Raw genomic sequence first — 17,810 nt, forward strand, 5'->3', positions numbered from 1 at the left:
GATATCATGCACGCATATCATCACATCTCTATCTGATGGTCCTTTAAAAGAGGTGGCGTGATCCCTTTAAGGGTTCGGCGCAGTCCTTTCCAGTCTTTCCCAGACCTGCCACTGAAGCCCGGGCCTTGTGCCAGTCCAGTGGAGGGTTAACGTAGGACAGGCTGACTGAAGGGACGGAGGGGGTGGGAGGGCGCTCCGTAAGCTCTGATTAGACATCACCAGATGGAGCCGAGCAGTGCACTGATGAGGACTGCAGAGAGGTACAACGGGCTGAGGGGGCTGGCTCCTGAGCCCCGCGCTCCCATGCCTGCAACCAAAACCAGCAGAGCAGCTAGTGGAGAACCAGAAATACCCCTCCAATGAAAAGAAGAAAACCTGCACTCTGCTGTGCTAGCCTCTAAATTTCTGACAAGTCATCATAAATCAAAAGCCAACTGTGAATTTTTTTTACATATCTACATTATTACTCACTTTCAACAGGAGAAGCTATTTAAGTATCCCAAGAAGATAAAGTTCATATCACATCAAGAGAAGAGCGGCAAACTGAGCCGCCTCACAATTTTGCACGGCAGCAGGATGGGAGCACAGTACTGCTTTATATGCTGCAGCGCTGTGCAGCCAGTCAACAAGGAATAATAACCCAATGGCAGAGATGGATGACACTGCGCACACATTTCTAAAAAGGTCGCTTTTCTCGCAATTGAAGTAAGTCTATTACACATGGTTGGAAAGGGATGCAATGAAGCCAAATTAAATGTTCTCTCTGAATTATTTAATCCTCACTCAAGCTTTATCAGTGGTCAAAGAGGAAGTGATATGAAGAAGGACAGAGAGCTATAAACTCACTTAATTTGTGGATGTGAATGGGTTCACTGCCCACACCTTCGCCGCCCTCACTCCTGGCCTTGATCTGAATGAGATAGTTGTCATTGGCGGAGAGGCTGAGGTCCACAGTGGTTTTGTTGGTTAAGATAGTGTTGATGTCACTGTAACGATGTCGCTTCAGCAGCACCTGAGGCAGGAGAGGGGGGATGCAGAAAATAAGCTAATGCAAAAACTGTCATCCTTGATTTTTGAAGATAAATCAGAACTTTGGAGGGAATTAGGGCCTACCGAATATCCAGTGACCTTTGACTCTGTCTCCATGGCTACTACAGGATCCCAGTGCAGCGTGAGTGTGGAGCCAATCATGGTCCATTGTATGTTGAGCGGAGCCCGATCTGGAGCTAGAAAAAGAACCAGAGGCAAAGATGTACTGTAGTACAGGATATGAATAGTTATTTCCTATGGCTGTTTTTGGAATGCACGTGTGTACAATAATTTACAGGTTCCTGGTTTTTATCAGTCTGAATAATAAATTATGGCTCTAGCAGAGCACCACACTAATTAAAATAGAGTGAAATCCATCTGACAGCACAGGCTCAGCATTTAGAAACCATGGTGGCAAAGTAAGAAAACACAATCAAATACAGAAATGCACTGCAAAAACAGGAAACAAAACCACATACAGAAACACTGTAGTCACACCTAACAAAACAGAACCTAACAAAAATGAGTTACTAAACAACAAAAGTTTAGTCCAGGTGGTTGCCCCCGTGGCTTAGCATGAAAGTCCTTGGTTTGAAACCTGTCATCTCTCAATTATTGCTACCCAATAAAAGTATAAAATAAAATTTTCTAAATGCTGCATGTGTTTTCAAATTGGGAAGATGTTTTGTTTATTTGCAAGTGTTTTCTTAAGCTGCAGTGCATAGAGTTTTCACTATTTTCTCAAACAAAACCGTGGCGTCAAGTATTGTACGGTCACAACATTCACCTTGTTTTCCTACAAGGTAAATGGAAAGCTGTCTTGTCAGATTATACTTTATGAGCACAACCTACAATTCTGAGGAAATACTATGCCTATCATGTTGAGGACAGAATGACATCATCCGAGTGGGGCTGGTATGGTTCATGAACAAGGCACATCTAGAAATCATTTCAATGCCTTTGGGGGATGGACTCACGTGGTTTCTTTGTGGTGGTGTTGATGGGTGCTGACTGTGGCCCAGGGCCGGCTGTATTGAAAGCAGCCACAGAGAGGTAGTACGCTGTGTTCGCTTTCAGCCCTGTGATGTTAACCAGCGTGTAGTTTCCAGATATGCGCACTTTGCCAACGGTGTCAGGCTTGGTGTCGTCTTCCCAGTACACAACCTGTTGGAAAAAAAACAAAATCATAAACACGGCCACAAGCAGCCAGATCCTAGTGGTGCATTTCGCTGCATTATTGAAATGCATATTCCATCATGAGATCTGAAATGCTGTTTGTATTAAAGAAGGGAAGGGAGTGAGCGATGATGAATAATAAATTTTTCACGAGTCGAGTCTCAATTACTGATGCACATCCTCTCAACCAACCCGGTCATATAAACAGGACATTAGTGGGTCAAATGATAAGTGACCCTGGAAGAAAAATTCATGACTATTGCCTGTTTTGTTCTTGAAAACAACCTCAGCTCTTACTTTTGTCTGAGGAAACAGGATATTAAAAGTTGTGACAAATATTTCAAAATGCTTATTCTGTACTTACAAATTACAACTTTCTACAGCAAAAGAGGATTCTGCACTCTATAAAACAAGATGCAGAGTCTGCTTTCCTTCAGGCTGTTGACCTCCAATTAAGGGCGCAGGTGAATTGATATTTGATAAAACAAATGGACTAATTTGCCACTCGCTTTGGGTCATCTTCAATATTCATGTATCTAGTATTAAGTGACATAAGAGTTAAGTCAATAAATAATTAAACTGGAATGTGAAGTTTGCCCTCGGGATACTCCCGCTACTCCATCTCCCATAAATTATTGTATTTCAAATTTGTTATCAATTAAAGCTGTGTATGATGAGCAACAGAATTCAGTTTACAGTAATGTAATCTTTTAAGCAGTAATAAGTGATTACATCAAACTTAAACTGGATTGCATTTCCAATTGTAACAACATCTAATTAAAGGCTGAGTGTCACACATGTGCAGTCCACAGCTCTGGACCTATACTGTCGATGGCCTACTGGGATTCAGCAGCTAAAATCCACTTCAGAACTGCATTTTGAGAAAGGACAATGTGGCTAGCGCTATGGCAACTGGAGAGCTCTGTGCCGTGTGCCAGAGGTGACAGATTTTGAAAGAGCACCAAGGGGGAAAAAACAGCAAAGCCCTCTTTGCATTCTCGAAAAGATGAGGGATTTTATTTTCCTCTTGTGGGTTTGCTGTTGGTGCACCAAAATGTTGAGGTCATTTCATGATATCATTACGCGTAAAACAAAGTCTCAGCAGAGATACATGAGAAGATTTGGTAGGATATTATAAGTTAAAAAAAGAGAAAAAACAAATTTAAAGAACAATGAAAGGATCGTTATGAGCTGATAAACAAGCCATGGGGAAAAGCTCAATTATCATCTTATTTAAAAAAAAAAAAAGGAATGATTTTGTAGTGAGTCATACCGTACCTCATATCCAAGCACTCTTTCAGGGATGGCAGGGAGAGCTTCCCAGATCACTTCAATTTGTGCTGCAGACACACTTCTAGCCCTAACCCTCTTAGGAGCCACACTGGGGACTGCAGAAATAGAGTGCTGGTGAGAATCCCACAGACTCATCCAACACCATCACACACACTAATAGCAATAAGAGGAAAGGCACAGAATAGACCTGTAGTTTCACTGAAAAGCTATTTCCCCTGCTCTCTTTTAATGGGATCTGTGACTGACATAAGGGAAGACTATCTGCCCAACAAATTCAATTAATAGCATACCTCCCTGACAGCACGGTGCGGTAAGTGTCTGCTAGGATTTCCTGTAATCTACCAGCATGATAACTAATATCAAGTTGACATTCCCAGCTTGAGAGGTGGGGGAAGTAGCAACAGCGGAACTAAAAAACTCATTCCATCATTACTATTCAAGGTCATAGTCGTAAGGATTGAGATTATAGTTTATTTAAGCATCACTCTCTGCTGCTGGGCTGTGAAGTCTGCACTGTATTGTACCTTCCTCTGCTGAGTACACAGTGGCAATAGAGCTGAAGGGCCCCTCCCCTCGGTTGTTGTATGCCCCGACTTTCACGTCAAAAGGCGAGAAGGGTGGGATGGTGTCGTTGCGGAATATGTAACGTGCCACACCAGTTGTGGAGATAACCGCTCTCGTCCACGTGACCGTGCCCACGGGCCTGAAGGCGATGATGTAGCCGAAGCCCTCTCCGTTCTGCAGTTCCTCGGGCACAGGCTGGGAGCGAAACACAAAACTATAGTGATATTAAAACGCATACAGACAAAGACACAGACAGGCCCGTCTCTGCACTGTACCTCTACAAGGGCTTCCGTGAGCCTCTTTCTTTGCTGTTTCCACCCAGAACACTCCATAGTCACCTTTTAGCTTACACCAATCAGCCACATTATTAAAACCAGTTACCGGTTTAATGTTGTGGCTGATCTTTTCCCTCTTGCATGACTATGTAATTGTGGCTAAAGAGCAAAATTCTTCATAGGAAGTGCTCTCTGTCCCTGCTTTTGGAGACAGAACTGGCACTTGGAGGCTGAGTTGGAGGAGACGTGTCTCGCTCTAATGTGGGTCATAAACTTGCTCCGTTCAATTCTGCACAATTAAGCAAAACCATTACTCGGCGATGGAGAGAACAGTAAAATGTGACAGATGACTTACCTCCCATGTTATCACTAATTCAGACTTTGTGCCGCCTCCTCCTCCAACATCAGTGGGAGCTGTATCGGGAACTAAGAGGTAAAGCCCAGAGGGGAGCAATTAGAACACAGTTTACAAAGCCCAACGACAAGCCTCAACTGTACTTGTAGCCTTATGACAAGGCGGTCTGCTGCAGATACTGTCTTCTTTTTTACACCCCACAAATCCCACACTGTGTGCAAACACAAACTTTTCAGAGAATAGTGAAATACTGATATTGCCCAAATGTCACTGTACATAAACCTCAAGCCAAGATTTGTAATTTTTGCAAATGACATTCGACTCAACCCACTCCATTCCTGCTCCCACTCAGCTGTTGGTGCACCACAGTGTGATGGCAAAGCTGATAATGTAGGTGGAGGAGCAGTTGTCCATGTCCTTATAGTATCCTTTAGCAAGTGAAGCCTCACATTTAATGTATCATATCAGCAAATGGTTGAAGCAGAACATATGTCTGATGCCCATGTGTGTTTGCCTAGCAGGGTTGAATCCTGGGAACTAAGATCCCAGTTTTTCTCAAGAATTCTCACGTAAGTCTGCTCTCATTTCCCAGTAAAAATATCTGTGGGAACCTGTGACTGTAGCATGTGTGTATGCGGCTGTGTGTTCGTGTATTGTAGATTAAATAATGAAACAAATGCGCTAAACCGCACTAACCCTGGCACTTTACAATAGTAGCTATATTCTGACCTTGAAGTGCCATAAATATTATTTAGAATCGGTCCATTGCTGCTAACTCTCACACTTTCAAACTCTGTCTTTAATGTTGCACCAAGTAAGAGTAATAAATATAGCCGAAGCTATTGCTGCACACAGAACAGCTGAATATCAGGATTTACTGCACATCTTAGCTTTGACATTGGTCTATAAACACTTAAAAAAATTGTAAAAACCACAGTTTGCATTGCTGTAATGGTGGAAGCTCACACACACCCACACACACCGACCTCTCCAACATCACAAAACCTTTCACAAATGTTAAATTTCACTTTTCATTGGGATTTCATAATGAAAAGTGACTATCTACAGTTTGAAATTTCCATTAAAATGCAACTTTTAGTGCAATTGTGGCAGAGCTCTGTTTATTGCCCACAACTGTTTGTATGTATGCACATGCTTTCCTTCCATTAAAGACCTGTGGCTGTTCTATCATAGCAAGAATGTGTGCATCTGCAAACTGAGAAAGTCGCACTGCGTATTTTACACGTCTGGATCAGCACTGGTACAGTACTTCATTAATTATTTAAATCTGCTGGACACGGGGATCAGTCAGTATCTGACATTAATTTAACTTTAGTTAAATTAGTACAGGTACAGGTAAGCCTTCGCACATAAGTTCCAAGTTTATCCAGTCTAATCATCAAGATTTATTTTAATTATCCACAGATCTGTGGTAAAAAATCAAATCAATTTATGGCAAGAAATCCCACAAAACCTGGGAAATAATTTTAAATAACAAAAAATTCTTCCACCTTATCGTCTATCTGTTTGATGTGTGCAGTAGCATTTAGTTTTACATACTGGCATCCTCTGTCCTGGTCTTAGCCGAGGCTGGGCTGGGTTCTCCCAGGCCAACGGTATTGCGAGCCACCACCCTAAACTCGTACTCTACCCAGGCATTCAGACCCACCACTGTGGCTGTCAGCATGTTCCCATTGACCACCTCCGGCACTGCAATGTGGAAATGAGACCCATAGAAAATCAGGCTACCGCACAACAGGATTCAAATTGAATGATAAATAAATAAATACCCACATAAGGACCCACATGAATATTACAAGGAGGACAAGGAGGACAAGGAGGAGCGTTTCATGCTACCTGTATCAACAGCCTGCCAGCCCACAGTAAAAGGCGTTCGGGCCTGGATGATGTAGCCAGTGATGGGGCTGCCATTGTCTCTTCCGGGAGTCCAGGAAAGTTGGGCTGTGCTGTCTGTGATCTCCTCCACTGTTACTTTGTCCGGAGGACCTGGAGGACCTAAATCAGTTTGGCAACAAGGAGGGTTAACATAAGCCAAACTCATAAAGACTTATGCACCATGCTACATATGTTTGATGTGCGAGGCTTTGAAGTGATTACTGAACATAGGATCACTAACAGTGGAAAGGTAACATGGATGGGATCTTTTATGAGAAACGCATAAAGGGGTTACAGAGGGGAGGAGACACCAGTGATAAGAACAAAAGAAGAGTCTATACACAGAGAGAAAGAAAGAAGTGAATGTCTGAGTTTTTTTTACAGGCTCTGGCTTTACCATGTTGTTTGCTCTGCTGTTCCATTATTCAGATGCTTTCCATGATATTTTGCCGATGTGTAAATGAGGCAATTATAGCCATTTTCTGTGATAAACATTGCCTTCTCAAAGCACCTGGGACAGCTATAACAGTTTGTTAAGGGCATGAATACCAATGTAAATCACCAGAGATAAGCTCGCACACTGAACCAGATACACCAAGCACATATCAACGAAGCTAGCTCCGCTGAGCCCCAACTCACACATGCCAGTGAGTGTTTGCCATTTTTAAATTTCAGCGACACATATACAGTGGGGTCCAAAAAAGTGAGACAACTTTCCCTTTCATGTGAATGGGAAACTTGTCCCCACTGTGGAATGTAAACAGAAGCTGCCATAACGCTGCCTGTGCTAACATCCATTTTTGCTTTCCTTCAGTATAATGTATATTTACAAGAAGCCTCAGGGATTTTTCACATCTTTCGCTGTCAAACTTCTTAATCCTTGAGCACTTCTACCGATGCTTCAGTGACACATTATATTAAGTAAATATACTTGGGTATTCATACACTAGTGTAGAAAACAAGCTCTTCGATTAAATTGGTTCTCTTACCTTTGACAACTAAGATTGCAGAGGTGGACAGGCTCTCTACATCAGTGTCAATAACACAGACATACTTCCCTCCATGATTCAGCTGGATGTTGCGAATCATCAGATCCCCTGATATACTCTAGAAGAGAATATTGTTGTTGAAATAATAGTATGTAAGAGATGTAGCTTTGTTTCATCACTCAGCTTTTGGCTCTAGGATGTTTAAAATTAACATTTATAACGCTTTGCACAATCACATCGTCTCCAGGCCACAGATTTTTGCATCTCTTCAAACACTACCAACAGACATGGCAGATGTATTTGTACAAATAATGCTATTGGCCGTCCTTCAGGTGCTACCCGACCATCCAGCCCCCCGCCCCCTACAAACAGCTACTAGCTATACACAGGACACACAAAACAAACAAAGTCTAGTTAATTGGTAAGACAATCATAATTATTCTGTAATTACATTAGCTCAAGCAAGTATAAAAAGAGTAAAACTTCCAGTGTAAAGAGCAAATATTATTTTACACAAACTGCGTTCATGTAGTAGCCATGAGGGAACAGAACAAAACATCACATCAAATATTGTTAACTTTCTCGTCTGTGTAAGAACAGTTGTATTTTTTGTGGCTGCATGAATGACAAATTTTAAAGGATATGGGTGGTGTTACTCTACTTCTACTACATACTACTAAATTTCTTAATGTGAACAAATCCCATGAAAAAGGACAAAACCAATATCTTCCCTACCCTGTCTGGGGCACTCAGCCCTAAGCCCAGTGGTTCTTAATGAAGACACACATTTTTAAAAATAAATAACAAATACAGTATGTAGTTAATTTTTTAAAAAGGATAAACAATGTCCTATTAGCTGGGCAGTGTAGTTTTAAGCAAATGTTACAATGTTCATTGGTTGGGGACTATTTTCTGCCATGGATTAATACACATTTGGCTTGCTAGTGAGTATTTACAGCACAGACAGTATAAGGGGGACTGACTGAAAATAAACTATAGTGCCCATTTCCATTGTAATGAAGGAACATGTCATTCAGTGAAACAGTGTGACTCACTGATGTTTTATCAAATAGTTTTTGGAAAACAATTGAGCTCTACAGCACAGAGGAATAAGTTATGTCAAGCTTTGGATACAAAGACAATTCCAATGGCTTGTCTACCCTTTGCAATTTTGAGCAGTCCCAAACCTGACAGTTGTGAGGGAAACCTGGCAAAATAATTTGTCATCATTCCAAAATGGTGGTCCAAAATCGAACTTTTAAATGAAGTTTTTTAAACAGTACACATTGCCAACATCATAGCCAAAGCTTGTATTTTGCTGAATTTTCAAAACACGAGACATTGTTGCAGTACAACAACCAAGCATTCATAACACAATCTTACATGCCTAAAAATTGGTATCAAACAGTCTGACACAGATTGCAGCCAAGATGTTATTAGACCTATCTTGCACAGTGTGAAATGCACTGAACCTGCCAGATTGCTTCAGTAGGATCAAGTCATTGTGGCTGTTGGTCTACTGGTTGGATTCTTTGACAATGAAAAAAATATAGACTATCACCAGCCTTATCCATTAAAATTACATATGTATGCGAAGATACAAAGTAATTTACAATGTTGTATTAACATACAGTATTTGTGCAAACACCATTATTCTGTTCTCATTTTGACTGTGTATAGGGGTCTACCTCCTGAAAGTTGATTCTTGAAGTGGCCTGTCACTAAGCATGTCGGCCTGTGAAAACGTGTGTAGCTTTAGAAACAAGTCACCTGGGGGTTAGCCAGGTCAGACTTGTTGCAGTCATAGCAGATTTCATCACCCCCAGTGGCGAGTGATCATACTGTAGCTTCAATCTGCCGCAATTGGACATGAAAGCCTGTGGATCTCCGTCTCTCCAAAGCACCTGACAAAGCAGAGCTGAGCTGAATGGCACTTCTATGCAGCCATGGGCTAAGGAGACTGCCTCTCTTCGTCCCGTTTCTCTTTCCCTCTTCCTTTCATCTCCTCTCTTTTCACCTGACTCGCCATGTCTGATTTTCTCTCCAGTGTCAGCCGCCACCTGGCCAACCTGAGAGCTCGCAATTGAAAGCCAGGCATCCCACCTTGGCAGGAAGGAAGTGATGAGGCATGTTTGCTTTAATTATGTTAATTAATTCATCAGAAGCTGTTGAGCAGGGGGCTGTTAATCCCCCTGGACAGGGGAAACAGATACTGTGAAAACTATATCTCATTGTATGCCTACACACAGTTCAATGTCATTAGTCATTTCCATTTGCATTAATGAAGAAATGAAATTGGCACGTCCACAACACTGTGAGGGCATTCAGATATGTGGCCAACTTTTAACATGTGAATGGCAGTGATCAGACTGCTGACCTTGGATGATAAATTATACTATAAAAAGCAAAAAGACTGTGTGAAGTCATTTCATACTGACAAGCTCTGAACAATTGGCCTTGCCCTTCATCAAAAGGAACAAATATTCAACAAAGAGTCATCGCTTATCATTATTTCAAGACATAAAGATTTCAAATGAACATTAACATGTGCCAGGCCTGCCCTTGGTGAATGCCAGCCAGCTCATTACTTAATTATTTTGGGGCTCAAGATTCATAAATAGGTATGCAAATTCAATTATGGAAGAGGGAGATGATAAGAAAATGTTCTCCCTTGAGGTATAGAAATCAAAAGTTGAAGAGATGAAAAGTATAAAGACCTCATTAATAAGGATCCTCTGTTTGAGTGAAATGGCATTTCACTCATACTTTTAAAGGTGTAGCACATGGCAGCTCACACAGCCAATTCAAAAGGTAAGGATCCTGATTACTGACCTGATAGAGCCATTCATTGAGGGTTTTATGGCATATAAATGAAAGAATGTAAGTGATTCTTAATAGATATCTCTGTCTTTTTGATATTCCGTCCTCCGCTGACCACAGGGAAACTTTCAAATGGATGAGTCTTGGCATAAATTTCGCTGCTCGGGTATTATTGGTTTCTAAGAAGCCCTCAGGAGGGCAGTAGAGCATACCCTTGCACACCACACAGTATGTCCCAATTAATCCCAGAATAGCCAGAAAGTAGCTGAGTTTAATGTTTTAGATGACTCACCCCGCCCACTCTTTCAAAATGATTGCTGTCTCGCTGGAAGTCGATGAGCTGGCCGTTGAATGCCCACGAGAAGGAGACATCCAGAGCTGGATCGCAGGCAATCTGGCAGGGTAACACGATGCTCTCGCCAACAATAATCTCCATGTTAGTCGGCCTCATGGTGATTCTGGTGGGCTCTGGCCAGACAACAGACGACAGCATACGCATGTTAATATCTCTGCCACGGGAACCTTTAACACCACCGTGACCTCTGCAACTTCCATCTCACTCCAATTCATGGCTAAATTGAGCCACCATCATTAAATTACCCATGGATGTGTGCATTTCCTGATTTTAATAAGCACTTAAATTCCAAGTCTGTCCATTAGCAACATTTAATGACATCTCTGGTTTGCACTTTATGTTCCAGGATCAATTTGGAAGAAAATGTTTGAAACAGGATTAGAGATGGGAGCACATTCTCACTGGTGACTGTGCTGGATTGGAGGCCTCACAGTATGTTGAGGAAAGGTCACAGTAATTAAATTTCTGACATTAAATGGTTCAGCTGTCAGTGTATGAGAAGAATAGAAGCTAATGAGAAAAATAAGTCAGGTGGCTACACACTCAACAGATTAGACTGGAAGACTACATGAACATGAGTTAGGGTTATGTCACTGCATTCATAAATAATGACCTTTAACTAAATCAAGGATTATGTTTTGTTGCCTGCTTAACTGATATTTTGCATAATGTATATCAGCCATGTTAAATTGACTATAAACTTGTTTTTTTATGTTACACATGCAATATAACTTGCATATAAAACACTGCAAATGAGGCTAGTAACAAGCCATACACTGGCGAGGATTGGTTAACCTTTATTTTGAACGAATTGACAGTAAATTGACCATTTCCCCGTTTCCAGTCTTTGTGCTAAGCTAAATTAGCCTTCTGCCGGTAGTAGCTTCATATTTAGCATACTGACATGAGAGTGGTATCCATCTTCTCATTTGACTCTAAGCAAATGAGTATATTTCCCAAAATGTCAAACTTTTCCTTTACGACCCTTATGCAAGTTTCTCAATTTCATAGGAATCAGCCGGAAACATTAAGAAGAGTTAATGTTAGTAAGCAGGCTAGCTACAGCTAATAAAATCTGCTAACGACAGCCATCCAAATCAACAGCTGCCAGTTAGAAATGAGAAGCTGCTTTTGTTTTCTTCTGTTTGAAATCAAGAACCCCTTCTTTCAAAAATGAAAACAAATCTTGAGAGACAAATCTACCACCATTATTAGCTTAAACTGCGTATGTGCAGTGGTAGAATAGAAAGCTTTTCAGGAAAGAAAGCTTTTTTTTTTTTAGCATAACAGGCAGAAGAGTACAAAAGAGCAGGACTCACCAGTGATAAGCAGCCTCCCAGTTGTGCTCGCTGTCCCAAACTGGTTCTTAGCGATGCACGTGTAGCTGGCTGCATCGCGTCTGGTTACATTGGAGATCTTTAATGTTCCATTGGGAAGCAGAGTTATCCTGAGGGAAGCAGAGCAGTTATTTAATGTACTGACTCATGTGAAGAGAGTACAGTTAGTGCTGAATTTTGTAGTGCATCTGTCTTTAGTCTTTATGTTTTTTGTGATATTCAGTATCTTCACATGTGAGTCTTTTTTTCCCTGTAATTGTTATTAGTCTCCATGTAGTAAGTTTACTGTATGGTATTACAAAAATATGGAATATGGAATACAAAAATGTCAAAATGGAAACGACTCTGAAAAAGTCCTTTGACCCTGGTACTACTAAAGCTCTCCCCTAAAGCCCAGAAAAAATGAAATTCTTTGAGGTGGGTTAGCAGCAGGCAGGATGACCCATCACCCTGACTCAGTGGTAAGCTAAACTCACAGACACATTACTAAATGAAGAAACATTTTACAAACAGCATCACTGAATAATTAAATGAATAAATAAAATGCGCTTTACAGGCTTTATGCTGCTAAGGTCAGGGAGGAACCTTTATCATGCTGGGAGGTCACTAACTGGCTGGCTATATAATAAAAGCCCAAGACATCCTATAATACATAATATAATACAGTGCTGTATAAGCACAAGTACTGCCCCTGAAAACAGTGCTCTGTAAAGTTTATAATAACCAAAAAACAGTGTTCCGAAAAATCATCATACATGAACGATACAGATTAAAAACTTTTGTCCTTTCATAATTATGGTTGAATGAAGTTAAACTGAGTAATAACACCATGTATTGCATTGTTACTTTTTATGTAATAATGTAATGATTTTGCTTGGAAATAGCCATTTTCTGAAAATGGCATAAGATTTTGACACACTGAAAGGTTGGGTCACCGTAAGCGAGACAACGTAAATTTTGCTAAACAGCGGTAAAAAAGTGACAATTTATGTGATAATACTAAATACTAAAACCTATTGTAACAGTAGTGCAAATGTTGAATAGTCATAATGTCGTTGAATTTTAAGATCTGTGTTCTGTATCACCTACAGTTATACAGCAACATCTGTCTAAGCTCTTCCAACATTAGCGGCTACAATGTAAGCTACTGGTCATACCAGGCCAAGTAAGGCTGTAGCAGCAAAATGCCTGAGTGGATAAAACTGAGCAAGTGTGCGCTGTATTGCTAATGAATCAAACTTTTCATTTGTGAGAGAATGTTCTATGTTTTTATCAAAAGTTATTTAGTCTTGCCTTAAATCAAACACACACACATACACACGCACACAGACGCACACATAAACATATTTTCACACATACCGGATGTTGTATCTAGCCACATGTCCAGGTTTTGGAAAAAGATATCTGCTTCTGAGCACTCTGCTTCCAACCCCATTGGAATGAAAGTGAATAGAATTTTGTTTGTGGTGCTCAAAGAATTGAAAAACTACATAGAAAAAAAAAATCAACAGCAAAGTGTCTTTCCAGAAATAATTTCTGGATAACTCATAGACCTAACTGTAAACAGTGTTTTCATTAGAGCCACTTTCTCCCAAAGAAATTTACTGGATAAAAAACTGCTGACAGTGTGTTCTGCAGATTATCCAGGGTAACAAGGGACAGTGGGGTGGAAGCAGATATTTCAGAGATTGATATCTCTAAATTAAGCTAAAGCTCTCTGTATGGATAGGCACACAAGGGGTAATTTTGAAAAAATGTATTTCATAATTTGGGTGAAACTACCTTTAACTGATGTGGTATTTAGTGAAAAAAATGTGTACTCAGTTCATTTTCTAAACATTGCTCCAATTTACAGCATGACTGCTATTATGAGAAAACATTTCCCATCCCGTGTCCTCATACATCCAGTCTTGTGCACCTTCAAAGGGTATATGGACTTCACATACAGTGTGCTAAATGTCATTCAGCTTGGGAATTTTACCAATTTTCTGCAGCTATAGCTGCAGCTCCTCATCTGGAGCCAACTAAAGAGCCTCAGTGCTGTTTTGACAAGATGCTTTGCTCGTATTGTTCTCTTTCAGACCTCTTTTTGAATAAGCAGCATGGGAATGATTCAAACAGCACAAAGTTGAGTTGTTCTGCGCTAGGGTGCGTTTGTTGGAGTTTTTTTTATTGTTAAAAACAACTATTGTTGTTTTTATGTCCGTCCTGCCTCTTGTGAGTATGTGTTTGCTGCGAATTCTTGATGTGATGTGCAGTGAATTGTAGCAAGGTTTAGTCAACATGAACGCTTTTCTTCTCCCAACAATCAGGATGATGAAAAGTGTGCCGATGGTTTGCTCAAATGTGTCATTTCTTGCCCTTTATTTCCTTTTGGACTCCACCTTTAATTAGTTGTTTAGTATTGTGGGAAATCGGTTGAGTAGTTCAATTTCAACTTCTGGTGTATTCAATTAGAAATTAGACTAAGAAGGACAACAAACTAAACGAGTACCACTTTATGCCGCTTTAAGTGGTGCTTGAAGTTTGCTCATTGTCTGCATCATGTCTGTGCGTGGAGTTTCCAGTCTAGTGAGACATCTCTACTCTCAAAACTACAACAATGCTTTTGCCCTTGCAGCTTTAGTGATTTCATGAATCAAGTTGTATTTGTATGTCATGATAAAGTAGATAAACCGCTTACCTCAGGTAAATACAAGTGCAACAGCTTCAGTTTTACTTCTTCTATCTAAAAGTAGAGCGACTTTTATCTCCAGCAGTGACTCCATTTGCTAATCTTTTATCTTCTTCAATATTTCATGCTCTCACTGTTGATACGACCAGCTAGCATCTTCATCCCTCACATCAAGCTATTTGCTCTTGAAGGTGCACACACTATATTAGCCATGTGCAATTTTCGTGGTGGGTGACTTGCCCTCATTCTCCTCATTAGCCTTTCCCTCTATGCATCTGCACAAATGCCAAATATACTATTCAGCCAAGTCGGCTTGCAGTGAATGTGAACGAAAGCTGCTAGGATTATGCACTTGGACTTTTATCCTACCTTTCAGTTCTCTGCAGGATCTCATTCCCTTTCTTCCACAGGCTAATTGCTGGGGGGGAGGCCTGAGGCTTGCATTCAAGAGTGACTTCGCTGCCTGCGCGAGCTTTTAGCAAGGCCCTTAATGGACTTTTGGAGAAACTGGGAGGTGAAGCTGTTTGCGGGGGAGCAGAGAAAGGGTGTGAGATTAAAAAATATACTGTGGGCAACCTAAACCTATGCAGATCAGCCATGCATTGTCGAGATCGACTGTACTTCAGCATTAAGTGTAATCCCAGGTTTGAACTCAGCAGAAATGCCTATTGGATCAAGGCTATGGACCCACCTGCCACCCCACCCTTCAACTACACACACACACACACACACACACACACACACACACACACACACACACACACACACACACACACACACACACACACACACACACACACACACACACACAAAGCCACCCCTTATCATGCATTCAACCTGCAGAGGTTGCAGCCATTATGCACACTCATCATCACATTTTGTCAGCCACCATTTGGACCCAAGTGTCATCACATGTATCAAGACAGAATTGAATTTCTCATCTAGTCAGTGAGATGGAAGCTTTGCAAATAAATCAATACCCCATCTACATGAGAATACCACTACAAACGCAACGCCACAAAGCAATGTGTTTGTAGTATCCAAATCAATATGATGAAACAACTGAAAGTAAAATGAGACACTCCATCAGATTCATATTTTTGCTAGCAGAGCCCATAGTGACATCAAATGAGTCTGCAAACTGATTGCTGAGGAGAGCTATAGCAGGCTGCTGGTTTTTATCTTAGGAGATGATCAAACACACAGACAGATAAGCTGGATAAAAGCAGAGGAAGGGAGGCAATCTTACCTAACACCATTAGCTGGGCACTGGAATAAATAATGCTATGTTTGTTTTCAGCCACACACTGATACATCCCGGAATCTGACAGGTTTAACACAGCTATGGAAAGGGCCCCATTTTCGATTTGTACCCGGCCCTGAGGAGGAAAGAGAAACAGTTATGCATATCCATTGCAAGGCCAGTCTATTATGTCCAAAGGCACAGCAGCAATTACTGGGGCACCATGAAGGGAGGAGGACAGCAGGAGAGGGGAAAAGAAAAAAAGCCTAAAGAGCCTTGTGGCGTTTTGCGTATGTTCAGCTTGGAACAGGGGAATAGATGAGGGACGAGTGTGAGAGGCAAAAACTGCTAATCTGCATCTTAGATACACAGAAAAGACGCAACGTTGACAATAGCACCAGCAGCATATTAAAAAGTCATTTATTTTCTGTGGTTGTTCAGTTGGAAAAACTATATTGATATCCTAGATGATGACTTAGAGGGATTTTTAACCCACTGAGCTAGTTAGAGATCTTCGGTGCTCTGGGTGGGGTGGCCTCTTACAGTGCTTTCTTAATTATAAATGAATATAAAGGGTTTGGTCTTAGTAAAATTGAATAAATTGGTCGCCACATAAACACTGCTAACCTTCAGAGTGAACCAATTCCAGTTTGAGTTTAGCATGTTTCTACAGCACATTAAATGTATGCACCTTTTTTGTTGCTTTATGGTCTTAAACGGACACTCTACTGTGAGGGGTGAAAAAAGCCATACAATATCTTCCATGCGGCTAAAGGGAGTTTTGTTAAGTCTGCGAAAAGAAAGGTAGTTCGGCAAATACCAAGTGGAACATGGATGAGAGGTTGATTCTAGCCGTCAAAAGCCAGTTCTGACACAGACTATGCATTCATCCACGACAAGGTAAGAGTTTCTTTTCATTTTTGATTCAGATTACCCGATTAGCAGATCTGAACTAGCTATGTTACCTCATCAAAACAAGGAACATTACAGACAAAATGAAAGCTGTGACAAAGACATGTGAGGAGTTATTTAGAACTTTGTAGCCACAAACTTTTAGATGGAGTCTGAGCATTCGCATCAATTGGGAGACAAGTCAAGATTTAGCTAAACAAGATTAGTCAAATGTGCAGATGAGTGACAAATTAAGGGACAGAAAAAAAAGGAGGTGAGCTATTCAAGGCATTAGGCCACCGTGAGCTTCCAGAACAGCTTCAGGACCGGTGTCGCAGGTTCCTCTGCAGAACTCCAGTGGGGAGTTGAACATCATTATTTTAAAAGATATTCCTTCTTTTGGTGTTTTTGATGATGGTGGTGAAGAGCGCTGTTCAGTGTTCAATTAGATTGAGATCTGGTGACTGTAAAGGGCCAGAGAATATGACACACACCATTTTTATACTCTTTAAACCATGTTTGTGTGAATTCATTATGTTTCTCCCCACATTTATTCAGGTTTTTCTTTTAACTTGGCAACCACCTGTATTACAGTGAGAAATTGAGGACATCTCGATACCTCAGCCAACACTTGCTCCCCATTTTTCAGCCAGCTGTAGGAGGGTTTAGGCTTCCCATTGGCCTTACACTCCCAGAAGAGATTTTCCTCGATGGACAAAGCCGTGTCTGTCATTGTCTGGAGCCAGTGAGGTTTAGCTTGGAAAAAATGAGAGGATTACCTTTTCAAACATGCATTTTAATTATAGAAGCAGTGGATTAGTAAAGAATGGTATCAGAAATCATGAAGCTGTTAAAGCAGCCCTGCATTAAATCATCAAAGTTTAAACTTAACAAGTGCATTATAAACACAATG

At 40.9% G+C, this 17,810-nt stretch overlaps 1 protein-coding gene across 1 annotated transcript in view; it reads right to left on the bottom strand.

The window, feature by feature from the left end:
* Nucleotides 1-215: 215 nt before the first annotated feature.
* Nucleotides 216-17,810, bottom strand: part of cntn3b (contactin 3b) — a 40,362-nt gene continuing 22,767 nt past the window's right edge. The window contains exons 8-22 of the mRNA XM_040115453.1: nucleotides 17,517-17,653; nucleotides 16,013-16,142; nucleotides 15,133-15,283; nucleotides 12,072-12,199; nucleotides 10,690-10,865; nucleotides 7,578-7,695; nucleotides 6,550-6,708; nucleotides 6,253-6,402; nucleotides 4,693-4,763; nucleotides 4,023-4,257; nucleotides 3,484-3,593; nucleotides 2,007-2,193; nucleotides 1,114-1,226; nucleotides 847-1,012; nucleotides 216-307 (exon numbers count right to left, since the gene is read on the bottom strand). Coding sequence (XP_039971387.1) covers nucleotides 216-307; nucleotides 847-1,012; nucleotides 1,114-1,226; nucleotides 2,007-2,193; nucleotides 3,484-3,593; nucleotides 4,023-4,257; nucleotides 4,693-4,763; nucleotides 6,253-6,402; nucleotides 6,550-6,708; nucleotides 7,578-7,695; nucleotides 10,690-10,865; nucleotides 12,072-12,199; nucleotides 15,133-15,283; nucleotides 16,013-16,142; nucleotides 17,517-17,653 — 2,123 coding nt within the window. The remainder of the gene's footprint in view (nucleotides 308-846; nucleotides 1,013-1,113; nucleotides 1,227-2,006; nucleotides 2,194-3,483; nucleotides 3,594-4,022; nucleotides 4,258-4,692; nucleotides 4,764-6,252; nucleotides 6,403-6,549; nucleotides 6,709-7,577; nucleotides 7,696-10,689; nucleotides 10,866-12,071; nucleotides 12,200-15,132; nucleotides 15,284-16,012; nucleotides 16,143-17,516; nucleotides 17,654-17,810) is intronic.

This window comes from Xiphias gladius, chromosome 21 (genome assembly GCF_016859285.1).
Source record: "Xiphias gladius isolate SHS-SW01 ecotype Sanya breed wild chromosome 21, ASM1685928v1, whole genome shotgun sequence".
Lineage (NCBI taxonomy): Eukaryota > Metazoa > Chordata > Actinopteri > Istiophoriformes > Xiphiidae > Xiphias > Xiphias gladius.